The sequence below is a fragment of the Scyliorhinus torazame genome, chromosome 6, assembly GCF_047496885.1.
Source record: "Scyliorhinus torazame isolate Kashiwa2021f chromosome 6, sScyTor2.1, whole genome shotgun sequence".
Classification (NCBI taxonomy): domain Eukaryota; kingdom Metazoa; phylum Chordata; class Chondrichthyes; order Carcharhiniformes; family Scyliorhinidae; genus Scyliorhinus; species Scyliorhinus torazame.
The window spans coordinates 84999099-85027040 of NC_092712.1; the positions used below are offsets into that span (position 1 = coordinate 84999099).

The 27942-nt window shown below is 47.9% G+C and overlaps 1 protein-coding gene across 1 annotated transcript in view; it reads right to left on the reverse strand.

Moving 5' to 3' along the window:
- The window catches only part of rab18a (RAB18A, member RAS oncogene family), an 81265-nt gene that overhangs the window by 46220 nt on the left and 7103 nt on the right, over positions 1 to 27942 (reverse strand). The window contains exon 2 of the mRNA XM_072508400.1: positions 14629 to 14684. Within this exon, the coding sequence (XP_072364501.1) occupies positions 14629 to 14684 (56 nt within the window). The remainder of the gene's footprint in view (positions 1 to 14628; positions 14685 to 27942) is intronic.

The following is a 27942-nucleotide window of genomic DNA, read 5'->3' on the forward strand; positions in this document are numbered from 1 at the left end:
AAATTAAGAGACAACAGCCAAAGTTAGCAACATGTACTGGCGTCATCTGACGGGACTCGACTTAGAAGTGGCCTAACCACTCCGAGAGAACCCAAAATTTGAATTGAGAATCCAATTGGAAACAGAAAAGCCACAAGCGTAAGAACAGTACTGATCAAGCCTCCGAGATTCGGAAGTGTGTTAATGCATGCGTACTAACAGGGATACAAGGTAAACCTGAGGGATTTTGTTGCGGAAAACTGTCGTGGGTTTTGTAGGCCGGAAATTAGCGTAAGCCGCACCCGTGTTTACATCACCACTTTATCACCCCCTGTTCCAAATTCAGTAGAGAAAGTGGCAATGAAGGCAATGGAACGCCTTATGAACACCCAGGAATTTGCGTTCGCAGCGACCAGCAGAGTAGGACAGTGTCCCATTTGGAAAGATGAGATCAGGAAATATCTCAAAGGGAAAGGATGGCCCCTTTGGAGTGAATTCTGCGATAATGAGGAAACAGGACCCGGGAGTATAGGACATACCTGGTGTGAGAACCTGTCAGAGATGCACAAGAAGAGCTTAGGGAAAGCTCGCAAGCCGCTGGCAATTGTGTCCTGTTTGGCACAATTGCGAGGCACAGAGGAGGTCGTTAGGACGCTCCGCGGAGAGAGAGAGAGAGAAGTAGTTAGGTAGACGTGAGCGCGGTAGAGGAGGAGAATAGAGATTTAAGAGAGCAGTTAGCAGCAAGGGACAGAGAGGTGGATGATGCCAAGTGGGCACATCAGTCTTGTCTCGCGCATTTGAACAGTTTTCAGACGCAGTATGTTAAGGCCGACCAGGACACGCAACGTGCGGTCTTGGTAAGACAAGAGACAGAACAGCAAGTGGAGAAATTGCAGAAACAATGCAATGATCTGAAAGCAGCCCTTCGAGCACTCCATAATTCCACGACGGAACAAAGGCAGAGCTCTGTAGACCACGCAAAGTGCCGGAAGCAAATTGCAGAATTGCAATCTCTGCTTTCCGTTCAAAATGGATTTCAAAGCACATTTGGACCACAATTAGATCAAGAAAACAGCCCCGGATGGCAGGAATTGAACAAGACTGCCCATAGACACGACATGTACGCAGGAAAAAACCCAGAAAAAGAAAGCGCCCCCAACCCCCAAATGAACAGGCAGAACACCCCCCCCCCCCCCCCCCCATGAACCCTGTAACCACACACAAGGCCACAGCAGAAGGAGAAGCAGACTCCCTTTACACAACCCCGTTAACCATGACCCAATTACGGGACACGTGTGGAAAAATTATACCGTTCCTTCACACTTCAGACCCCCACCAATTTTTCGCTAAAGTCAAACAATAGGCAACCATGTACAGCCTGGACGAAAAGGAGCAAGTGAAGCTCAGTTTTAAGTCCCTTCAGTCGTGGCAGCCCTTCCCGACCCACAGAATGTAGGAGGAGGCACACTCCAAGAGATGCACACAGCGATCCTTGATGCGATCAGCTTTAACAGAGGAGACCCCGTAGAAGGCCTAAATAAGTGTAGGCAAAAGAGAGCACCCATTAGCGTTTGCTGGATGCTTGTGGATTCACTTCACCGCAGTTTTTGGGGAGTTAGCCCGGCCCATTTGTCCCCTGATAATATTGCCAAATGGACCCGAATTCTAGTCTCCCATGCCACAGAAGGACGAAAAGTTTGCGCAAATTATGACCCCCACAGATGAGGCCCACAATGAAAAATGGGTTTTGAAGAGATTGTCCCGCGCTTGGGCACAATCAAATACAGGCAAAACCGCATTTATAACACCATATGAAGAGCATGCAGAGATGAACCCTGTTAAAGCACACCAGAACCCCGCATGGGTAAACGAGGGCAGGAACAGCCCATCCCAGCCCAAAGCTCAAGAATGTTACAATTGTGGACAGTTAGGACACCTTGCACGAGAGTGCAACATGCCCCAAAAGCAGCAGAGAAGCCAACAGACAGGCACCCTAAATAGGACTAGGGCAAAGCCGATCCATAGCGTTAGCGCCCGTTCAGAGAATGCAGACATGAACGGCACCGACGGACGGTGTTCGGGCTCCCCAACTTGGGTCTGCGACACCCTTTGGGACAAGTCCGGTAGACTGGTAGTGGCAGGCAAAGTCCGGGGACAACCCGTAGAATTTCTTTGCGACACAGGAGGGTCCCACACCACACTCAGTTCCTCCACGATGTTTCAGCGAGACACGTGGCCCACAACAGACACCATCACACTCAGCGGCTTTACAGGCCATTTACAACGGGGACACATCACAGCCCCTGTAGCGATACAAATAGGGAACATCACGACTAAGCACCCCGTAGTTTTGGTTGATCTGCCCCAGACAGCAGAACATATCCTTGGGATCGATTTCATGAGCTCCCATAACCTTTCTTTTGACCCAGTTAACATGTGTGTTTGGAAAATGGCAAAGGCAGCACAAGCCCCCGCCACGCTTACAGTAGGAGTGTGTAAACAGGATCTCAGTAGGAGACTTCTGGTTCGACCCTCGAGCCATTAGTGCAGACAAACAGGTTAGGGCAGTCCTGCAGGAATACAAAGCAGCATTTGCACAGCACAAGCACGACTGTAGTAATTTGGCTGGCTTTGTGAACATTACAGGTCCCGACCCCAAACCCCAGAAGCAGTATGGATTTCCCCAGGAAGCAGAGGGAGAAATCTCCAAAGTAATAGAGAGTTTGTTGGATCAAGGCGTACTCAGATCAGTAGCCTCCACAAACAACGCACCAATTTGGCCCGTCAGGAAACCCAATGGATCATGGCGACTGACCATTGATTACTGGGAACTGAACAAAGTAACCCCTGCAGCAGCCCCCACCATAGCCACGAGTCCCGAGACCATGCTCAAACAGGGATTCCAGTCACATTTTTTTCGGTTTTGGGCGTTAGCAACGGCTTTTGGTCCATTCCATTGGCTAAAGCATGCCAGTACAAATTCTCCTTTACATTCCAAGGGCAACAGTATACGTGGACGTGCCTTCCACAACTCCCCCTCCATTTTCCACCGACAGGTGGCAATTGGATTAGCAAACTTTTCCTGCCCAGATTGTCTGGTCCAGTACGTAGACGACTTGTTACTACAGACAGACACAAAGGGAGAGCACATTTCACTTCTCGCCGAACTCCTAGCACTCCTAAAAGAAATTGGTTGTAAAGTCAACCCCAAGAAGGCCCAGATTTTGAAAGAGAAAGTGATTTACTTGGGAACAGTGATCACTCATGGTCAACGCAAGATCGAGCAAAAGAGAATTGACTTGATCGTCAAATTGCCCCTTCCCCACAATGTCTCAGCCCTCCGGTCATTTTTAGGACTGGTTGGCTACTGCCGAAACCATATTGACGGTTTTGCCACAAAAGCAGCGCCCCTATCCGACCTTCTCAAGAAGCAGGCACCTTGGGAATGGATTCCACAGCATACAGATGCCGTGGATGCTTTAGAAAGAGCACTCAGCACAGCCCCCGCACTACAGGTCCCAGATCCACTTTCCCCATATGCAATCGAAGTTGCAAGCACCGACCGAACCCTTTCGGCCGTGCTCCTCCAGGAACGCCATGACCAATTACTCCCCGTAGCATACGCCTCACGCGTGTTAGACCCCGTCGAGCAAGAATTTTCTGCCTGTGAAAGGCACCTGCTCGCAGTTTTTTGGGCAGTACAATACTTTGCCTACATCACAGGACTCAACTCCATCACTATCCTCACAGAACACACCCCGACAGAGCTATTGTTAGACGGCCGACTTAAGGATGGCACAGTCAGCCAAATCCGCGCAGCCCGTTGGACCCTTCTTTTACAGGGATGGGACATCACAGTGAAAAGAACCAAGACGCACATCTTCCTTGCCAAAATTTGCAGTATGCAGGCACCCCTCATGAATGTGAGAACATCACCACAAAACATAACACAGGCCCATTTATTCCCAAAACACCTCCCAGGAAAACAGGTAGTACACCCCCAGAGACCCCAGCCCACAGACACGTGCGCACCCCTGAAGATTTGTGTGGATGGCTCCTCCAGTGTTAAATGGAGAGGGAATTACCGGTTGGGGTGTATATGTGGAGGACGCGCAGGGACGCGCCCTAGATGAAATTTCATTAAAGTTGCCAGGACACTTAGGCTCGCAGGCAGTAGAGCTGGCAGCAATTGCATACATTGTAGACCACTCCAACTCGTTCCCGACCCCAGCAGACATCTATTCGGACAGCTTGTTATGTCTGTAATAGTTTAACAGAGTTCCTACCACTCTGGGAAACAAGAGGATTTGTTTCCGCGATCGGTAAACCCCTACCCTCAGCCCCATTACTCCGCCATATCTTAGAGACAGCGAAGGATAGAAAATATGGAATAATTAAGGTTCGCAGTCATCACCGTTCTCTTCCCCCCCCCCCCCCCCGGTAACGTTAAAGCAGACGCCCTAGCGAAGGCAGGTTCCAGGCATGGGTATTTTTGGAACCCCCCCCCCCCCCGAAAGCACCCCAGTACATGCAGTTCGGGTCTCACAGACCAATATTCAGGATCTAGCGAAGGCACAGAAAGAGGACGAGAAACTAAGGGAAGTTTTTTTAAAGAGAACCTTCCCAGCCCCGTATGATAAATACAAAAACGCAATCACCACACACAACGGTGTGATTTTAAAGGATGGCATTTATATAGTTCCCAGCCAGGACCGGAACCAGATCATTTGTCAGTTCCATGACAATCATGGACACAAAGGAATTGAACCCACCCTAGCCCACCTCAGACCGCTTTGTTGGTGGCCTGATTTAAAAATCGATGTAACACACTACATTGAGAATTGCTTAATCTGTGCCCAGAACAATCCGGACAGATATGCTAAAAAGGCTCAACTTAGTCATACCCGCCCCGTTAATGGACCCTGGAGAAATCTACAGATAGATTATATAGGACCCCTACCCCCGTGCAGAAATGGTTATAAGTATGTGTTGGTGGTCACAGACACCTTGAGAAAATGGGTGGAAGCATTTCCATCACAAACTAATACGGCCAAGGCAACGGCTAAAATCTTAACACCACATCTTTACAAGATGGGGCCTCCCACGCAGTATTGAGTCCGATCAAGGCTCCCATTTCACCAGACGTGTAATGAAAAACATCCTTACGATTTTCGGCATTAGACAAAAGTTCCAAATTGCATACCACTCCCAGTCAAGTGGTATTGTAGAACGAATGAATAGGACATTGAAAGCCACCCTCAGGAAAATGGTACAGCAGAATAACAGCGCCTGGGATTCAGTACTCGCATTTGCTTTAATGTTTTTAAGAAACACGGTATCTACGTCCACAGGTTACACCCCCCACACCCTCATGACCGGACGCGCCATAAGACCATAAGACATAGGAGCGGAAGTAAGGCCATTCGGCCCATCGAGTCCACTCCGCCATTCAATCATGGCTGATTTCAACTCCATTTACCCGCTCTCTCTCCATAGCCCTTAATTCCAAAGGCACTGAGTATTTATTAGGACTGGACTTGGCCAGCCCCGCAGTTACCGCCCTCACGCATGAAAATGCGGTTACACAACTGATACAGAACATAAAGGCAGCCCAACTCGCAGCAGCAGTGAGACTTGGAACCAGGAAGGAACAGAGCAAGGCTTGTTTCGACAAAACAGTACACGCCACTGAGTTTACAGTAGGGCAACAAGTTATGCTTTCCCTTTACAACCCCAGTTTAATCCTTTCCCCCAAATTTTCCGGACCGTACTCCATTTCGGACAAAGTCAGCCCCTCAGTATACAAAATTACATATCCCAATGGTAAGTCTGCGTGGTTTCATATAAATCAGCTCAAGGCTTACGGCTCGCAGAATAACCACACACACATCCTGCACGCAGCAACAGATGAGCACGCCCGCCAACAGATGACGTATTTCTACCCTCCCCCAACCACTCCAGCCTGCCCTCAGACACAACTTCAACTCCGCCCCCAGAGGCACGACTCTGACTCTCCCTTCCCTCAACCAGCAGCGACCGCGACAGTGATAGCGATCACGATGACGATAGCCACAGCACACCACGTTACGACTATACCCCTGTTCCAGGCCCCACTCCCAGCGAATCTGAGCATGATTCTACTGACCCATTTGAGATCACTTATATCAAAGCCCCTGAACCAGTCGCACCGCCCGACGATTACGGATTGAAGCATAGTAGCTCCAACCTCGACACACTATTCTGGCACCGAGACAATTCGTTCAGGCTCATCCAGAATGATGATGGACCCCAATTCGCCCCAAGCAGCTTTAGCACGGTTACTACAGTCAAGAGTTTGGCAGCCGGGAGAAGATGACTTAGAGTCTGACTCCCACCAAACAAATCTCTTTGCGACCCTGTTCGCTATTGAGCAGTGAGGTGGCCAGATGATGGAGAAAAAAGGAACCGATGGAGAGATACGGTGTCCTTTCTGATGGAACCTGCACCATTTTCGTTGTATGTTTGTTCGTTAGTGTTAACGTTAAGTGTTGTTCGTAAACCCAAAAGTTTTCACAGCCCCACGTCACCACTCCTTTTGACGCCCAACACCTGTTAGAGGAACAAGTTTGTCCCCAGACAATAGTTCAGAGGAACCAGTTTGTCGACAGAACACGACTCATAGTTACTCTCCTGATTCGAGAGGAAGCCCTCACGATGACCACATTCTTACCCGTTCTTGCCGGTTGCTCAGGCAGTGGAGAAACGGCATTGGTCCCCGCCCTGCCTGAGGACCCCCCCCTCTGGTCAGCTACACTCGGGTAGAGCACATACAGCATTGATCACCGTCCGACCCGGGGATTCCACCCATTTCTTACCCGCCGCGGCCCATACGCACCCCATTTCGGCTCATTACGTTCGAAATTCTTTGGTTTCATTTTGGCAATCCTTAGGTTGCTTCCCTATGCTATTTACATCCTCAAACACTGGGATGGTAAATCACACAGGCTGCAAGACGGCTCGCAGTACGGCAGTATTTTTCTTAGATGTCTAGTTAAAATGAGGGAGTCACAGATGGTGACCAATTATAAAGGGAAATTGGCAATAAAGGACAGACAGGCAGACATACGAGATCTTAAGCAAGGTAATAACAGAAATTATGTTGGTGTTCACAGAACTCCGGAACCCCAGAAGACAAAGACGACGACCGACAAGGATGAAGACAGCCTTCGTGTTCACATGGATCTTAGCGGGATCCCTTCAGTTGCACGCGGACGCTACCCTCCGATCCCTACCACACAAACCGCAAATGATTCTCACCCCGGCAACACACGGAACCCCGAGATAACTAGCCCTGCGACAGCTAGCAATACCGCAACCTGGTGTGATAAGTTTATCACCTGGTACTCACTGTCATATGTAGTCGAAGCACTCTTAGTGCTGGCGATACTTTGCAGTGTCGTTGTCGTGCAAACCTTTAGAGTTAGGAAATGGCGAAAGAGAGCATATCGCTCTCGTACCCTGGTATACAGGTTTAGGTCCCCCATATTTGGATTTCACCAGACCCCCGAACCCACTGGGACGGATTAAAGTGCATCCATTTTTCTTTATGCATTCTGTGGAATAAAGAGATGTAAACCTCTCTGTCTGACTGCCAGGCCAGAGAAATTTGTGTGCTGCTATTTTGTACAGGTTAAGATGTATAGGTTTTTTTGGATTGTTTGAATGAGGATAGTTTATTGAGAATAGTTTGAGGTTCCAGTTTTTTTATTTTTCTGTAATGCATGTATCAATGTCATAGCACCCCGTAGAGTTTTATGATAATGAATGTATTTAAAATGGTTTAGGTAAAATTGTGTTGCATAGGATAGGACAGTGTAGAGCCTAAGTATGGGTGCCCTGTTTGGTCAGAGGATGAAGACGACGTAGTAGTGCGGTCCTTCACGCTTCGCGTTGAGGATCACAAGGAGGGTGTGTAGCCGTCTGGGATGGCCACGTCCCGATTACAAAATGGACACCTGCAAAGAATGCAAGGAAAATTGGACAATACTGAAAAACAAGCAGGTGCAAGGTCTGTCTGTTGATTAGAACCTTAAGCTCTCAGACAGGACAGAAACTGCTAAGCAATCTACATACTAATGAGCCAACTCCGGGGACAAAAGGGATACATTTAGATACACAATGTTAAGGCAGACACCCCGGCGCCAGAAGAGACTAAAACAAAGCAGACCGACAGCCACCTAGGACACGCCCAGCAACCAGGGAACTCACCCCTCTATTGGAGGAAGATCGATACGAATGATTGGAAAAGGCCCAATTAATTGAGGCCAAGTTCAAGGCCCGTCCAAAAGCGCGCAAAGCTCTTTTGAGTACATAAGCACCCATCAAAGAGAGAATCCTTCTTCTTTGGCTTTGGCTCTCAGCGAAGAGAGAGACCAGCCTAGCAGCTACACCAGACCAACTAGTTCCAAGTCAACGCACGCTATGAGATAGACGCTCCTAGTTGCTACCCTGTAAACAGCTCAACCCAGCAGCCTCAGAACCGAGCAACAGCCATTGTTCCTCTGACTGAGTGGGAACCCGAAGCTAAGTATAGGCTTTAGTAATAGCGGTAGTTTAGTTTGTAGAGTTTATGCATGAGTAGATTTGACTGTGTAAATAAATGAGCTTTTGAACTTACTAACTGGTGTATCGAGTCTTTGATCAGTATTCGGTTTGAACCTTGTGGCGGTGTCGAAAGATACCTGTCGACTCTTAAGCAAACGTAATTAAACAGAGCCAAATTAAGAGACAACAGGCAAAGTTAGCAACACTACAGGCCCTTTCGCTCCTAAACACGGATGTGAATGCCCTGGCGAAAGTGTTGCCGTGTAGGTTGGAGGGGTGCGTGCGGAAATGGTTTCGGAGGACCAAACGGGTTTTGAGGGGGAGAGGCAGCTCTCCAATAACATTAGGAGGTTGCTGAATGTTATTATGACTCCGTCAGGGGAACGGGAACCAGAGGTGGTTGTGTCCATGGACGCGGAGAACGCATCGACTGGGTAGAGTGGAGGTACCCATTTGGCGTTCTGTGAAGGTTTGGGTTGGGACCGAAATTTGTGGCGTGGGTTCGATTGTTGTACGCATTCCCCATCCCATGGCTAGTGTTCAAACATACAAGACAAGTTTGGAGTATTTTGGGTTGCATAGGGGGAAGAGGCAGGAGTGCCCGCCGTAGTTGTTTGCATTGGCAATTGAGCCTTTGGAATTGGCCCTTCGGGTATCGCCTGTGTGGTGAGAGATTGTGAGGTGGGTAGGGAGCACCGGGTTACATTGGATGCAGGCAACCTGTTGTTGTTGCGTTGGACCCATTGGAAAGTATGGGCAGAATTATAGGCTTGTTGGAGAGATTTGGGCCGTTTACCAGCGATAAGTTGAGTGCAGGGAAGAGGGGGGTGTTCCTGGTGACCTGAGCAGGGCGGGGGTGGGGGGCAAACCTGGGATGTTTACCATTTAAGGTGGCAAGGGAGCAGTTTAGGTACCTGGGATTCAGGCAACGCATAAGTGGGTCACAACGCATAGGTGGAACTTCAGAGTTAGTGGAAGAGGTAAAGGGGGAGTTTCAAAGGTGTGATACGTTGCACTTGATGTTGGCATGGAGGGTGCAGGTGGTAAAGATGAATATGCTGCCAAGGTTCCTGTCTGTTATTCAGTCCATCCCGATTTTTCTCCCCAAGGCCATTTTCTGGAAGGTGGAGGCACTGGTCTCGGAATTTGTGTGGGCAAAAAAGTTAATAATAATAATCTTTATTGTCACAAGTAGGCTTGTATTGAAGTTACTGTGAAGTCGCCACATTCTGGTGCCTGTTCAGGTACACAGGGGGAGAATTCAGAACGTCCAAATTACCTAACAGCATGTCTTTCGGGATTTGTGGGAGGAAACCCGGAGCACCGGTACGAAACCCACACAGATCCAGGGAGAACATGCAGACAGCACCCCAAGTCAGAATCGAACCTGGAGCTGTGAAGCAACAGTGCTAACCACTGTGCTACTGTGCCACCCGTCTACGGAGGGTGAGGAGGGCTCTGCTACAAAGACTGGGGCAGGGATTGGCGCTCCAGAATGGGCAGCTGTGGGGAGGGAGGGGGAAAGAGAGAAAGAGTTTGGAAGTATAGGCGGTGGGGGATATGCTCTTGGGAGGGAAATTCGCTGGGTCGGACAAGCTGCGGGAGAGGTTTAAGTTACCGAGGGGGAATGAGTTTAGGTACTGGCAGATGTGGGACTGTGCGCGCAAGGAGCTACCGACATTCCCCCAACTACTGGAGTACATGCTGCTGGAGAAGCTGCTGCTCCCAGATGAGGTGGCATAAACGGGTGGTTTGAGAGAGTAGGGAAAGGCACTGGGGCAAAGGATTAAGTGGAAGGGTAGTTGGGAAGAGGGATTGGATGGGGGCTCTGGTGAGGTGACGCGGCAAGTGAACTCAACTTCCTCCTGTGCTAGATGAGCATGATTCAGTTTAAAGTGGTATCCAAGGTACACATGACTCTGATGAGTGGGTTCTTCCCAGTGGTAGCGGATGGAGGTGAGAAGTGTGTGCGGGGGACAGCAAATCATGTTCACATGTTTTGGGGTTGCGAAAAGTGTTTCTGGGAGACGGTGTTCGGGACTTTCGATAGTGGGGGCCAGAGGTGAAGCCGGGTCCCATGGTGGCAGGGTTTCGGAGGTGCCGCAGCTGCTGGAGGAGGGAGGGAGCCTCTCTTATTGACCAGCAACGGATTATTTTGAATTGGAGATTAAATACACCACCAGGGGTTGTGACTTGGCTGGGAGACACTTATGAGTTTCTCCAGTTGGAAAAGATAAAGTTTGCCTTGAGGGGGTCGGAAGAGGGTTTTGAGGTACGGTGGAGGCCGTTCATGACGATAAGGAGGAGCCGTTTGTCGCAGGGCGCAGTGATTTAAAAGGGGAAGAATGTATAAACTGCTAGCTCTGTTTTGTTGGAATGTGGTATTTTTTGGGGGGGGGGGGGTGGTTTTGGAAGAAATTTTTTTTTTTTTTTTTTTAAAACTTGAAGCCATTGCTGAGGTTTACTAAAGCAAGGACATGGAGGTAATTTTAAGTGATGACTAGGATTTTTAAAAAAAGTGTTAGGATTCCCTTAGAGACAGATAACTTTTCAGAAGAGATGGATTTTCTCAGCAACCAATGGAAAGAAACGAAGAACATTTCACAAAACCCTTCACTGAATTTCTCGCAGATATAGGGCAATAAAGGAACTGTCCCAAAGTTACTCCCAGCTCAGCCACGCCAGGTTGAAACTTCCAATGCCCTCTGACAATCACTTCACTCAATCTGGTTACTCAACCTAGTTTTCCTGATCAGACTACCACCCGAACGGTTCACCATGGCGACACTCTTATTCCTTAAACCGTCAAGACCTCTGTCTGTTCGGTTTCCTTTCTTCTGAACAGGAAACTGCCTGGCTGTTAACGCAAACCCTTTCCTCTACTCCACAATAGATTCTTTGTTTCACTGCGCCTCAAACATCGCCTGTGCCTTTTCTGTTAGATGCTGATTAAAGATGTTAAAACTGTCACTTGACATTTCAGTAAGTTTCTGTTTTGAGTTGCTCTACCCATGGTAATCAAAGCACGACTTCACCACCTCGTTTTCCAGAACATTCTGTTTCACCTTAATTTAAAGGTGACATTTTAAAACATAACCATCTTTTAAAGTTCAGCATTCACAACAAGAGAGCTGAATGACATCTTTAAGGAGATTGGCAAGATTTTTTGAGAAGGCTCATTTTACAGATATAAGCAATGCTGACCCGCGTCCCTGAAATCACTCATGTTCATTGGCCTAACATGGTGGTGGACCTTTGCCTTGAAGCCAGGATTTCTTTTTGCAATGGCCTTCCCACATTGGTGTTAAGATAGGTATTTCTGGATTTTGGCATAAAAGAACAGCAACAGAAAAAAAGAGGTAACAGTATGGATAGGATGTGAGCACTATTCATGACAAACGTGAACTTGTGCAGCGTGGAGCTTGCTCACAGAATCTCAGTGCAGAAGAGGCCTTTGGCTCAGCGAGTTTGCACCAACCCGTGAAAAACACCCGACCTACCTACTTAATCCCATTTGCCAGCACTTAGCCCATAGCCTTGAATGTTATGACATGCCAAGTATTCATCCAGGTACTTTTTAAAGGGTGTGAGGCATCCCACCTCTACCACCCTTCCAGGCAGTGCATTCCAGACCGTCACCTTGAACTGGTGTGCCCTCGTAACTTACCCTTCAACTAAGGGGAACAGCTGCTCCCTCCTTATCCATCTTCTTCATAATCATACACCTCGATCAGGTCACCCCTCAGTCTCCTCTGCTCCAGTGCAAACAACCTAAACCTATCTAACCTCTCTTCACAATCATCCCAGGCAACACCTAGTGAATCTCCTCTGCACACCCTCCAGTGCAAACACATCCTTCCTATAATGTGGCGACCAGAATTGCGCACAGTATTCCAGGTGCAGCTTCAGCAAAGTTCTATACATCTCCAACATGGTTGCCCTGCTTTTGTAATCTATGCCTCGATTGATAAAGGCACGTATCCCATATGCCTTTTTCACCACCCTGTTAACCTGCCCTTCCGCTTTTAGAGATCTATGGACAAACATGCCAAGGTTCCTTTGTTCCTCATATCTTTCTAGTATCATGCTGTTCATTAAATACTTCCTGGTCAAATTACTCCTTCCAAAGTATATCACTTCAAGACTTTTGCAGGATTAAATTCTATCTGCCACTTTTCTGCCCTTTTGACCATCCGGTCTGTATCTTCCTGTAACCCAAGACACTTGACCTCGCTGTTAACCACCCGGCCAATCTTTGTGACATTCCCCAACATAGTCATCTATGTTGTTTATACAAATGAAGAATTATAGGAGACCCACCATCCTACCTCCAACATAGCCATCCATGTTGCTTATATAAATGATGAATAATAGGAGTCCCAAAGATCCCTGTGGTACACTCGTTAATGTACATCAGCCTAACAGTTTGCGATGATTCAAAGCCACGTTCATTGTTGAGGAAGTTGAGAAACAATGATCCAACTAGTTAATATGCCACTCTTCCTCCTCAGTCACCAAGACTCCTTTGTGAAATAAGTTTGAGTCAAGGAATACAAAATTAAGAGAGTTACACTAAAATATTATACATTAGTGTTTAGGGTTCAGCTAGGGCGGTTGCGTCCAATTCTGGGTAGCACGTTTTAGGAAGGATGTTGTCCGGAGAGAAGACTTCATTAAAATTACATATAAATTATCGTGGATAATTTTGTATTTTTCGTAAACAACTGGCGAAAGGTGTTAAAATGACTGAAGCCATTGCTAGCTATGATTCAAACAAAAGGAACTTCCTGGAATTCAGAACAACTGCCACCTCACTATCTTTGAAGAGAAAGTAATGACCCCCCTCTGTGACTACAGAGATAAAATCCAAGAGAAGTGTACAAGAGAAGTGTACAAAGACTATTTATATTTCTATGGCCAATGGAAGTTGAGAATCAATGATCCAACAAGTTAATATGCCACTCTTTCTCCTGTCAGCAAAAGAGCTCATGTCAATGAAGATGACATCTGAAATCTCTTTGAATAGAAATTGGATTACACCTAAACAGAGGGGTTGGGGAAAGTACACCACCATTATAAAGTGGGGAATAAAATCAAAACACCTTTCTGTTTACAGACAAGTGGTGAGGGGAGAAATCAGAGCTGTTGAAGTTAATCCCCCCTCCTGTCTGTAACAATGTCAAGTTAGTGAAGGCGAACCAGGGTTGAGGAACTCCAGTTATGTTGACAAATTGAAAAGAGGAATTCAAGTTTCTCTCAAACAATGAAGTTCAACAGTAAACAAAAAGAAGTGTTCAAAATATTTGAGGGCTTGACAGGTAAATAGAGAGAAAAAAAGATGAGAGAGAGAGAGAAGAAAAATCTTTTTTCACAGATTTTTATGATCTGGAATGCAGTGTGCGAATAGTTGGTGAAAGGAGATTCAATAGTAACTTTCAGAAGGGAATTGGATAAATCTTGAAATAGAGATATTCGCAAGAATATGGGGGAAAGGAGGGACGGTGCAGAACTAATTGGTAGCTCAAGCTGGCAAAGACACAATGTTCTGAATGGTTTCCTTCTGCACTGCATGATTCCCTAATACTTTGACAAGACCGAACAGAGTTTTTAAGTGGGCATTCGTCAACATGGCCAAATAACTATAAATTCAATAACATTTTTAATTGGTGCCAGTGGAACTCTAAGGATAGCTGATTCGGGAAACAGTAGTGTTTATTCCACGCAGTTAACAAGTAGTTGGAGCTTTATTCTGTACTCAACCGGTTTAGTTGATGGAAATGCACAAAATTAAACTATGTGCTAAAAGTGGAGAGATATTCAATTTCTCGAGTGCTGACTGCAGCTAGATCAGGACAAATAACACTAAGAAATTAGAAATTATACAATAAAATTGCTACATTCCCAGCTGCAGTCACTTTAATGAGCTTCATTCAAGTTTTGCTAAAATCCTAATTATGATGTGGCAAATTCATGAAACACCATCAGTTTTCTCTGAGCACAATGATTTCAATAATCTGTTTCACAAAAACAGTGGATTATTGTTCATCTATTACAGGAGAAACTTACCAATTGTTGCAGCAAGCTCGGGGTCAAAGGTATCATCTGTAAACCGTAGTAGCAAACTGAAAACATGAAAAAAAAGTCAAGTCATGGGACAAACAAAGCTCAAAGATTTTACAAAGGATTCAAAAGCATATCTATCAAAAGTTAACGCTTTACCCGTTTAAGGTCAACTATCAGAAACACATTTCTGCGAAACTGTTCAGCAAAATATGTAATCTCATTCATACAATTGCTATGATTTAACAGGAAGGTTTTTTCTCAACTAAAAGCAGTAATATCACAGTACTCTTTTGGCATTATGGTGGGACTGGAGTACAAGATGTAGTCTTGCTACAATTGTATACTACTTTGGTGAGAACACACCTGGAGAACTAGTTTTGCTTTCCTATTTAAGGAAGGATATATTTGCAGTAGAGGTGGAGTAGCGAACTCTCACTTGGCTCCCAAGATGAGGGTTTTGCTATGAGGCCAGATTAAGTAAATTGGGCCTATACTCACTGGAGTTTAAAAGAATAAGAGGTGATCTCATTAAAACATACACACTATTTCAAAGATGTTTCCATAGGGCAGACAGAGGTTAATAAAAACAAAATACAGCGATGCTGGAGAACTGAAATTAAAACAAAGTGCTGGAAAAACTCCACAGGTCTGGCAACATCTGTTCAGAAACAACGAGTTAACATTCCAAGTCCAATATGACTCTTCTTTGGAATTGAAGAGGCAGAAATGTGATTGGAAATGAAATGAAAATCGCTTATTGTCACAAGTAGGCTTCAAATGAAGTTACTGTGAAAAGCCCCTAGTGGCCACATTCCGGCGCCTGTTCGGGGAGGCTGTTACAGGAATCGAACCGTGCTGCTGGCCTGCCTTGATCTGCTTTCAAAGCCAGTGATTTAGCCCTGTGCTAAACAGCCCCTGGGTGTTATGTCGCTGGAAAAGGGGAGGGGGGTGGGGGGAAAGAAAAGAAGTCAGGGATAGGTTAGAGATTTCAGGAGATTAAATGTCAAAGATGTCATGGAACCAAAGGAAAAGAGCGTGGCAACATAGTACTAAAGAAACAAAGGATTGGTCTCGAGTGGTGTTAACAGCAGAATAAGGTCTGTGCTGTCGCAAAGTAAAAATATTGGAGACTGGCACTGGGAAGGGGTTGGGGGTCATTTAAAATAGAGTCTAGAATTGATTTCTCTTAGATGTCGCTTGTCTTTGGAATTCTCTTCCCCAGTACACAGTGGAAGCTGGGCCATTGAATATATTCAAGGCTGAGTACGACTGATTTTTATCTACAGGGGAGTCAGTCTTGAACTGAACCCACTAGTAGTTCTAGATTCCAGCATGAGAAACATTCTCAGCATCTACCCTGTTAAGCTGCCTCAGACCCTGTTAAGCTGCCTCAGAATCTGATGTTTCAATAGGTTCACCGCTCATTCTTCCAAACTCAAATAAGTGTAGGCCCAACCTACACAACCTTTCCTCATAAAACAACATCTTCATCCCAAAAATTAGAGAACCTTCTCGGAAATGCTAGAAATGGGTTTATATACAATCTAGAGACAAAGCTACACAGTACTCCAGGTGCAATCTCACCAATGTTGCAGCAAGACAGTTGCATCAAGGCTTGCTACGGTTATACTCCATCTCCCTTGCAGTTGAGGCCAGAATGGGCATTCTGAATGTAAGCCTACTTGTGACAATAATAAAGATTATTATTATTAAATTAATTTGCCTTCTGAACTACTTGCTCTGCCTGCTAACCTTCTGATTCATGTACAAGGATTCCCAGATCCCTCTATGCTGTAGCATGCTGCAATCGCTATATTTGGCTTTTTATTCTTCCTGCCAAAGTTGACAACTTCACTTTCACCCACACCACACTTCATCTGACAAATATCTGCCATCTGCTAAATTTCTGCCACCTCAATTAATCTATCTACATCTCTTTACAGATAATTTGTATCCTCCTCCCAACTTGCTCCCCTGCCCATGTATCATTAAATTTGGCTACAACAGAAGTCTGTCCCTTCAGCTAAGTCATTAACATAGATCGTAAATAGTTGAAGGTCCAGCACTGATCCATGGAGCAGTCCATTAGTTACAGTTTTCAAACCTGAAAATAATCAATTTAAGCCAACTGTTTTGTGCCCGTTCTCTATTGTCACGACACCTTTGGCTAGTGCGTGGTCGTGGTCAATTCAAGCCCCACTTGACCCAGAGACCACATGTCTGTCCTTGGCCTGCTGCAATGTTCCAGTGCTGCCCAGCGCAAACTAGAGGAACAACATCTCATCTTCCGATTAGACATGTTACAGCCTTCTGGACATAGCATGGAGTTCAGCAACTTCAACTGTGAACTTCTCCTCTACCTTCACTCCATTTTTATTTCTATAAATTCATTTTCTCCTCCACCTGCATCCCATTTTTATTGCTATCAATTCATTTTCATATCTTCCATCGATCCATTTTTCCCCTCACCATTGCCCGCACCCCCTTCCTCCCCTAACTTGAGCCATCTGTTTCCTGTTCCAGGTTGTCCTTTTGACACAATTCAGGTACCCTTTTCCTTTTTTAAACAATAGAAGGGGTAAACTTACTGCACTTTTAAAAATTATTTTTAAGTTTCTTTTTCCATTATGATACTTCATGGAAATTACTGCAAGTCTAAATATAGCAATAGTATCATGACTATTAATTCAGTATTGTACGTGAAATTCAAAATGGTGGTTGGTAAATTATTTGAGGCAGCCAGTGTAAGCAGCAAACAGTACTGGATCAAACTTAGGGATGCACAAAACTATATCCAACAGATGACTTGCTCAGAGCAAAAGATTTGGCACACAAGAAAATTTTTTTGCATAAAAGAAAATTTCCTGACCCAAGTTATTGATCTCGAGAGCAAATTGCAAATGCAGACAGCAACACAAAAGTATGCAAAGTACATGAGTAGATTCAGTTGATTATAACTTGCAGTTGGGACGTTTGGTGGCACAACGTGAAGGGGAAAAGCGCACGAGGTGGGTCCTGCTGGAAACCTGACCATACTAACATTTTTTCCTGGCACCAAAGGTATTTAACTTGCAAAAAAGACCCCTCATCACTGCAATGCCCAAGGAAAGCAAAGCCGGACAAGAATCAGTCCAAAGTTCAACAGCAGACTCTGATGCCTCCCACGGATCAACTGGAGGTAAGATGGTGGTAGCAGCCTCTTCTCCAGCCACTCCACTAACAGCCAAAATACTCGGCAAAACTTCTGGTGGCTGAGCTTGAGAATTTTCAATATTACTTCATCTTAGACTTTTTAAAAAATTAATTGAGGTGGTCTTGGCCCCCATTCATTCAGTTCTTGTGATCACCAGCCAGACCATCAAAGCACAAGGACTCACAATCAAGGGCAAGGAGACTGCATTGGCTGACCATAGTGATAGGATCACCTCCTTGGAGTGCAACCTTGTCGCTGTGACCAAGGATAACAGGACATTAACATTTAAGCTGAACAACCTGGAGAACAGATCCAGAAGCCAAAACGTTTGTGTTGTGGGTTTACCAGAGGGGATCGAAGGCCGCAGCCCTACTCAGTATTTCTCAGACCTGGGGGAGAGCATACTTCCATTCCCCTCAGAATTAGATCGGGCTCATCTTTGTCCCAAACCTCACTCTGGAGATCCTCCTTGTGCAGCAATCGCAAGGTTTCACAGAAGGAGTTGGTGCTTCAATGGGCAAGAGAGCACTGAGATTTTACGTAGGAAGGCCAGTCATCAGATTATACCAGGAAATGAGTGCAGACCAAGTGAAGAAAAGAGCTGCCTTGAACAAAATGAAATCTTCCCTGTACAAGAACGGAGTCAACTTCTGGATGACTTATCCAGCCCGCCTTCGTTCATGTCTGTTGTTTTGGTGTATTCTTAATGACCTTAGTTATTTGAGAGATTTCTATATGGTAAGTTTGCGCCTTACCATAGCCGATGTTCTTTCTTTGTTCTTAGGGGCTGGTTTAGCACAGTGGTTTGTAACGCAGAACAAGGTCAGCAGCGCGGGTTCAATTCCCGTACCAGCCTCCCCGAACAGGCGTCGGAATGTGGCGACTGGGAGCTTTTCACAGTAACTTCATTGAAGCCTACTTGTAACAATAAGCGATTATTATTTTTGTTACCATTCATCGCGACTTTCAGTTGCCCTCATGATGCTCCAAGTTAAATAAGTTTTCATGCCCTAGTTGGGAGTCTCCCTGCTAACAAGGTGTGTTAGTTAACGGAGTGATATTAAATGGTGTTCTGCAGCTCACAATAGTTTTTAAATTGAGCTTGGAGTTAGTTGTGCTCTGTTAGTTGTAGGATTTAGGTTAAGTTGTTTGCCATTGTTCTTTTGGGTGTGGTTTTGCTCAACCACGATGGAGTATTTGGGTTGGGGCGGGCGTTAGTTTTAGTTTGCTGACCGTGTCTGCATGTGTGTCGAGTCACCTGACTTGGCCCGGTAGCCACCTTGGGTTGGTCTTCTCAGAACCCCTTGTTTGACATCATTCCTTGACAATGTCTGACTCCGGTTTGCAGGACCTCCAATCTGACTGATTACCTGCAATGTTAGGGATTTGAGTAGCCTGGTGAAACAATTGAGAGTATCCATGTATCTTAAGAGCCTAAAGTCTGATATTGTTTTTTTGCAAGAGACTCATTTACACGTTAAAGATCAGATAGGCTATGCAAACGATGGGTTGGGCAAGTTTTTCATTCTAGTTTTAATTGCAGAGCCAGGGACATGGCGATTTTAACAAGTCCAATTCTCCTCATCCAAGATTGTGGCTGACCCAAACAGTCGATATATAATCCTATGAGGCTCCCTATTGAACACCCCAGTAGTCCTGGTTAAAGTCTATGCCCCTAATTGGGATGATATGAATTTCATCAACACTTGGTTGTCTTCCCTCCCCAACGTTTACACACACCTAGGAGGTCTGGACCCAAAACTGAAAATCGCTCAAAACCCAAATCTTCTGTCCCATTGGGTATGGCCAGGGCATTGTCTTCCTTCACGGCTCAGATGGAAGTGATAAATCCCAGGCATTTTTTATATCCGAATGACAGCGTTTTCTCCTTTTTCCCTCATGTTCATTATGTGTCCTCTCGTACTGATTTTTTTCATTCTGGATAGGACTCTCCTTACAGGAATAGTGGCGGCTGAGTACTCGGCAATTGTAAATCTGACCATGCCCCACACTACATTGATCTGTTGCTGGAGTCCGGCCCCACCCACCCAACATCCACCCTGGAGGTTGAATACTACTTTGAAGGCTGCTACCTCTATTTTTAAAAAAAATGTTTTTATTAAGAATTTTTCAACAACATTTTCCACCTTACAAACAAACCCCCCCCGTAACAAAGGAAAGAAAGAGAACTCGCGTGGCAAGACATGAACATGGCTAGTCAATAGGATACAGAACTTTGTACATTGGATTCTTCCCGTTCATGTCAGTTTCCGGATCATTCATGTGTTTTCTTGCTCAAATGCCCCCCAGAGAAACCCCCCTCCCCCCCGGGTTGCTGTTGTTGCTGTCCGACCTTCATCTAACGCTCCGCGAGATGATCTAGGAACGGTTGCCACCGCCTGTAGAACCCCTGCGCAGACCCTCTCAAGGCAGACTTTATCCTTTCCAACTTGATAAACCCAGCCATATCATTTATCCAGGCCACCACGCTGGGGGGCTTCGCCTCCTTCCACATTAGCAAGATCCTTCGCCGGGCTACTAGGGACGCAAAGGCCAGAATGCCGGCCTCTTTCGCCTCCTGCACTCCCGGCTCGTCCACTACTCCAAATAGTGCTAGCCCCCAGCTTGGCTTGACCAGAGCTTTCACCACATTAGATATTGTTCCCGCCACTCCCCTCCAGTGCCAGGCATGACCAAAACATATGGACATGGTTCGCCGGACTTCCTGAGCACCCCCCACATCTGTCCTCCACGCCAAAGAACCTACTCAGCCTCGCCCCCGTCATATGCGCTCTATGAACCACCTTAAATTGTATCAGGCTAATCCTACTTAGGGCATCAGCCCATAGCCCCTCCCCCAACTCCTCCTCCCACTTACCCTTCAGCTCCTCTACCAAAGCCTCCCCCTCTTCTTTCATCTCCTGGTATATCGCCGACACCTTGCCCTCTCCGACCCATACGCCCAAAATCACCCTATCTTGAATCTCCTGTGCCGGGTGTAGCGAAATTCCCTCACCTGTCGCCTCACAAACGCCCTCACTTGCATGTACCTGAAAGCGATTCCCGGGGTAGGCCAAACGTCTCCTCCAGCGCCCCTAAGCTCGCAAACGTCCCGTCAATGAACAGGTTCCCCCATTCTTCTAATCCCTGCCCGATGCCAGCTCTGAAACTCCCGGTCCATCCTTCCTGGGACAAACCGATGGTTGTCTCTGATTGGGGACCACACAGAGGCTCCCGTCGCACCCTGTGCCGTCTCCTCCACTGCCCCCAGATCTTTAGCATTGCCGCCACCACCAGGCTCGTGGTGTACCTTGTCGGCGAGAGCGGCAGCACCCCAAGGCTCGTTCCCTTGCAGGACGCCATCTCCAACCTCTTCCACGCCGCCCCCTCTCCCTCCATCACACACTTACGGATCATTGCCACGTTGGCTGCCCAATAGTAACCAGCCAAATTCGGCAACGCCAACGCTCCTCTATCTCTGCTACGCTCCAGGAACCCGCGGGGGCTTGCTCGCCCACACAAATCCCATAATGCTCCTGCTTACCCTCTTAAAGAAGGCCTTAGTAATCACAATTGGGAGGCATTGGAATACAAAAAGAAATCTCGGGAGGACCAACATTTTAACCAACTGTACCCTACCCGCCAACGAGTGGCAACATGTCCCACCTTTTAAAATCTTCCTCCATCTGTTTCACCAACCGCGTCAAATTAAGTTTGTGCAGTGCCCCCCAGCTCCTAGCTATCTGAATCCCCAAGTATCGAAAGCTCCTTTCCGCCCTCAATGGTAGGTCGTCTATCCCTCTTCCCTGGTCCCCCGGATGGATCACAAAGAGCTCACTCTTTCCCACATTGGAGATTTTTCGGGCTATCAGCTCAAACTCCCGTAGGATCTGCATTACCTCCACCATCCCCTCCACTGGATCCGTCACATACAGCAACAGGTCGTCTGCGTACAGCGACACTCGATGTTCCTCTCCCCCTCGAACCACCCCCTTCCATTTCCCCGACTCCCTTGACGCCATGGCCAAAGGTTCAATTGCTAATGCAAACAGCAGAGGGGACAGGGGGCACCCCAGCCTCGTCCCTCGATACAGCCGGAAATACTCCAACCTCCGCCGGTTCGTGACCACTTGCCACCGGGGCTTTATACAGGAGCTTAACCCAACTAATAAACCCTCCCCCAAACCCAAACCTCCTCAACGCTTCCGAGAGATACTCCCACTCTACCCGATCAAAGGCCTTCTCCGCGTCCATGGCTGTCACTATCTCCGCTTCTCCCTCCACCGATGGCATCATTATCACATTTAGGAGCCTTCGCATATTAGTATTTAACTGCCTACCCTTTACGAATCCCATCTGGTCCTCGTGAATCACCCCGGGACACAGTCCTCGATCCTCGTGGCCAACATTTTTGCCAGCAACTTAGCATCTACATTAAGGACCGAGATCGGTCTATACGACCCACATTGAAGTGGGTCCTTATCCCGCTTCAAGATCAAAGAGATCGTCGCCTCCGACATTGTCGGGGGCAAGGTCCCCCCCCTCCCTTGCTTCATTGAAGGTCCTTACCAGCAACAGGGCTAACAGGTCTACATACTTCCTATAAAACTCCACCGGGAAGCCATCCGGCACTGGGGCCTTCCCTGCATGCTCCCCAGTCCTTTAACCAGCTCCTCCACCCCAATTGGCGCCTCCAAACCAGCCACCTCCTGCTCATCCACCCTTGGGAACCTCAATTGGTCCAAGAATCGCCACATCCCCTCTTTTCCCCCTGGGGGCTGGGACCTATACAGTTCCTCATAAAAGGCCTTAAAAGCCTTTCACTTTCCCCGCACTCCGCACCGTAGTTCCCCTGCCATCTTTGACTCCGCCTATTTCCCTCGCTGCCGCCCTCTTATGGAGCTGATGTGCCAGCATCTGGCTCGCCTTCTCCCCATATTCATATATCGCCCCGTGCCAACCTCCACGGTGCCTCTGCCTTCCCTGTGGTCAACAGGTCGAACTCCGTCTGGAGACTTCGTCTCTCCCAGAGTAGTCCCTCATCAGGAGCCTCTGCATAGCTCCTGTCCACCCTTAAAATCTCCCCACTAACCTCTCCCTTTCCCTGCCCTCTCTCTTCACCCTATGAGCCCTGATGGAGATTAACTCTCCCCTGACCACCGCCTCCCATACTACTCCCACCTGCACCTCCCAGTTGTCGTTGGCCTCCAGATATCTTTCAATACACCCCCACACACCTCGTCTGCCAGCAGTCCCACATCCAACCTCTACAACGGCCGTTGGTCCCTCTCCCCAGCTCTAACTCCAGCCAATGCGGGGCATGGTCTGAAATGGCTATGGCCGAATACTCTGTTCCCTCCACTTTCGGGATCAATGCCCTGCCCAGAACAAAAAAATCTATCCGGGAGTAGGCCTTGTGTACGCGGGAGAAAAAAGAAAAGTCTCTGGCCAAAGGCCTGGCAAATCTCCACGGATCTACTCCCCCCCCCCCACCATTCTGGTCCATAAACCCCCTAAGCACCTTGGCCGCAGCCGGCCTCTTCCCCGTCCTAGATCTGGAGCGATCTAATGCTGGGTCCAGCACCGTATTAAAACGGGGCAGCACGGTAGCATTGTGGATAGCACAATTGCTTCACAGCTCCAGGGTCCCAGGTTCGATTCTGGCTTGGGTCACTGTCTGTGCGGAGTCTGCACATCCTCCCAGTGTGTGCGTGGGTTTCCTCCGGTTGCTCCGGTTTCCTCCCACAGTCCATAGATGTGCAGGTTAGGTGGATTGGCCATGATAAATTGCCCTTAGGGTCCAAAATTGCCCTTCGTGTTGGGTGGGGTTGCTGGGTTATGGGGATAGGGTGGAGGTGTTGACCTTGGGTTAGGGTGCTCTTTCCAAGAGCCGGTGCAGATTCGATGGGCCGAATGGCCTCCTTCTGCACTGTAAATTCTTTAATAATCTATGAAAATCCCCACCCATTATCAAGCTCCCTACCTCCAGGTCTGGAATACGCCCCAACATCCGTTTCATGAATCCAGCATCGTCCCAGTTCGGGGCATATACATTCACCAGTACCACCTCCGTCCCCTGCAACCTACCACTCACCATCACGTATCGGCCTCCCTTATCCGCTACTATGTTCTGGGCCTCAAACGACACCCGCTTTCCCACCAGTATTGCCACCCCTCTATTCTTCGCATCCAGCCCCAAATGGAACACCTGTCCCACCCATCCCTTCCTTAACCTGACCTGGTCTGCCACCTTCAGGTGCGTCTCCTGAAGCACGACCACGTCAGCCTTCAGTCCCTTTAGGTGCGCGAACACCCGGGCCCTCTTAACCGGCCCATTTAGGCCTCTCACATTCCACGTGATCAACCGGATTGGGGGGTTACCCCTCCTGCCGACTAGCCATCTCCTATCTTAGGCCAGTCCCGTGCTCACACCTCCCGCACCCTCCAGTCCCCCAGGCAGGGAACCCCCGCCCCGACCACCTCTTCCATTTTCAGTTCCCCCTCGGACAGTGCAGCAGCAACCCTAGAGACCCCCCTCTCCCCTCCCCCCCACGCTAGATCCACATCTAGCTCTTTTGCTCCCCCCATATTACTTCCGAGAGTCAGCTGACTTCTGCTGACTCCGGCTTCCCCCGCCTTCCCGTTGATCTCCCTCGTGTGGGAGTCTCTCCTCCTCCTTGCCTTCCTCCATCCCCCCCCTTTTGGCGCGGGAAAAAGCCCGCGCTTTCCTGAACCAGCCCCGCGGCGCAGCTCCTGTTGCAGCCATTATCCCAGCTCCCTCATCCCCGAGTCTCACCTCCCTCCAGCACCGACGCCCACATTCCCCATCATCGTCTCGTCTACAGAAAAGAAAGGGAAATTTTAGGAATTTGAACCAGAACTCTCCCCACATCCCCATCCATCATCCCACCCATGAATTATTCTTTACCCATATTTACAACCCCATATACAACCAACATCTCCCCCCACAACCATATCCCCTCAGTTCGAGTCGAGTTTTTCCGTCTGAATAAAGGTCCAAGCCTCTTCTGGCATTTTGGTCCTGATAAGTGACCCACAGTCACGCAGGCTGCAGCATGCCGAACCAGAATCGTTTTTTTATGCAGCACCGCCTTGGCCCGATTGAAGCCAGCTCTCCTCCTTGCCACCTCCGCGCTCCAATCCTGGTATACTCGGATCACCGCATTCTCCCATCTACTGCTCCGCACCTTCTTGACCCATCTCAGCACACTTTCTTTGTCCGCAAAGCGATGGAACCTTGCCACTATCGCCCTTGGCGGCTCATCAGCCTTGGGTCTCCTCACCAGGACCCGGTGAGCCCCTTCCAGCTCCAGGGGGGTCGGAGAGGTCTCCGCTCCCATCAGCGCATGTAGCATCGTACTCACATACGCCCCGGCATCAGCTCCCTCCACTCCTTCGGGAAGACCCAGAATCCGGAGGTTCTTCCTCCTCGACCTGTTCTCCAGGACCTCAATTCTCTCGGCCGACCTCCTGTGCACCGCCTCGTGCGCCTCCATTTTTACCGCCAGGCCCAGGATCTCGTCCTCGTTGTCATTCATTTTATCTTTCACCTCACGAAGCTCCACCGCCTGGGTCTTCTGGGTCTCCTTCAGCCCCTCGACTGCCAACAGCATTGGTGCCAGCACCTCCTTTTTCAGCTCCTCCACACAGCGCTTAAGGAACTCCTGCTGGCCCGGCCCCCATGCTGCTCGCTCTCCGCCCTCCTGCTTTCCCCCCCCTCGATTTTGCCGCTGCTCCAGAGCCTCTTTTTTCGCCGCTCCACCGCTGATCTCGGCCATATATCGTAAGGGGCGGACCTTACTGCACCTTCCAACATGGGATCAATTCAAAAAAGTTCAGTTGGGGCTCCTCTGGAGAGCCCGAAAGTCCGTTGCCGCGGGAGCTGCCGAAACGTGCGGCTTAGCTCCACATCGCCGCAACCGGAAGTCCCCTGCCTACCTCTATTGATGACTACATTGAACAAAATAGGTCTATCGCCCCTTCCATGCTGTGGGAGGCTCTTCTGGAAAAAATAAATTTAGAGTACCCAATTGTTTTTATTTTCCAATTAAGGGGCAGTTTAATGTGGCCAATCCGCCTACCCTGCGCGTCTTTTTGGTTTGTGGGGGTGAGACCCACACAGACATGGGGAGAATGCGCAAACTTCCGGGGCCGGGATCGAACCCGGGTCCTTGCACCATGAGGCAGCAGTGCTAATCACTGCAGCACCATGCCGCCCTCCTGTGGGAGGCTCTTAAGGCCAAATCAGAGGAGAAATTATTTCTTATAGCGCAGGTGTGTTAAAGATGAAGTTAAAACAACAGAGGCTGATGGACTCTGGTAGATCACCAGTACTCATTCGATCCCACTCCAGAATCATATACAAGCAGGAAAGTTGCAGACCCTGTCTGAGCTACAGACCATAGAATTTACAATGGAGGCCATTCGGCCCATCGAGTCTGCACCGGCCCTTGTAAAGACCACCCTACTTAAGCCACACACCTCCACCCTACCCCTGTAACCCCACCCAAACTCTTTGGACACGAGGGACAATTTAGCATCACCAGTCATCACCAATCCACCCAACCTGCACATCTTTGGACAGTGGGAGAAAACCAGAGCACCTGGAGGAAACCCACGCAAACACGGGGAGAACGTGCAGACTCCGCACAGACAGTGACCCAAGCCGGGAATCGAACCTGGGACCCTGGAGCTGTGAAGCAACAGTGCTACCGTGCCGTCCGTTCACGTCTGGTTCACTAATGTCCTTCAGGGAAGGAAATCTGCCATCCTTATCCGGTCTGGTCTACAGGTGACTCCAGACCCACAGTGATGCAGTTGACTCTTAACTGCCCCTCCACTGAAGTAGCCCAGCAAGCCACTCAGTTCAAGGGCAATTAGGGATGGCAACAATTACTGGTCCAACCAGTGACACCCACATCCCAAGAACAAATTTTTAAAACCTTGGTTATGGTATATTGATAGTCACTACAAATTCCATGGTGCAGTTTGGCCCCTACATGTAGTATTGGGCCACAGTAACTGGAAATTACTAATGCCAAGGGTCTGTGGTCTGGATATTTAATATGATTCTCAGGGATGTCCACTTGATGCCCCAGTGAGGGAAATAAGTCTTAGTTAAAACTTTGTGCCCTCTACAAATTGAAGAATGAGCACTCTGGGCATCATGGTGTGTGTCCTACTTTCCATATTTAGCGTCACCATTAGTCACTCTCAAATTAGGTGCATGGCAAGTCACACAAGTTAAAAAACAGTATGCTTCATCCAAATCTAGAGTATCTGTTCCACCTCTATATTTCCTATTCACTTTCCACAGCCATCTTTCAACTATCAGGTTGAGAATATCCAATTATGAATCCTCTCAGTTAGGACGTCTGTCCATTATGGAACTAACCAAAACAGTCCAAATTCATTGGTTAAGATAACAATTGTATGAATTACAAGGCCAGGTTAGATGCAATCTAATAACGCCGTACGTCTCAGACGGGGAAAAATGCAAAAAGTCTTACTGTAGATGAGCGTTCCCATTTAATCTGGAGCCGAATGGAGGCTCTTGTACTATTACACGGGAGGCGGTGGTCTAGTGGTATTGTCACTGGACTAGTAAACCAGAGGCTCAGAGTTGTGCCTTGGGGACACAGGTTCGAATCCTGCCACTGCAGATGGTGAAATTTGAATTAAATAAAAATCTGGAATTAAAAGTCAGATGATGACCATGCCACTTTGTCGATTGTCATAAAAATCCATCGGGTTCACTAACGTCCTTTAGGGAAAGAAATCTGCCATCCTTACCTGGTCTGGCCTGCATGTGATTCCAGACCCACAACAATTTGGTTGACACTTAACTGCCCCCTCAAGGGCAATTAGAGACAGGCACAACCTGTGATGCCCACATCCCATGAACGAATTTTTAAAAATCCACTCTCTTAGCCATAGTTACTGCACCATTGCTCTTTTCTGTTTTCCTCAAACCCGGTGATGGTCTCCTCTCTTAGAATCTGGAAACCGTTCCGACAACATTTTAAATTCCTGTCCTTGTCTTCACTGATCCCCCATCTGTAACAATCACCTTTTCTTACCTTCAACCATATCTTGTAGGGCGG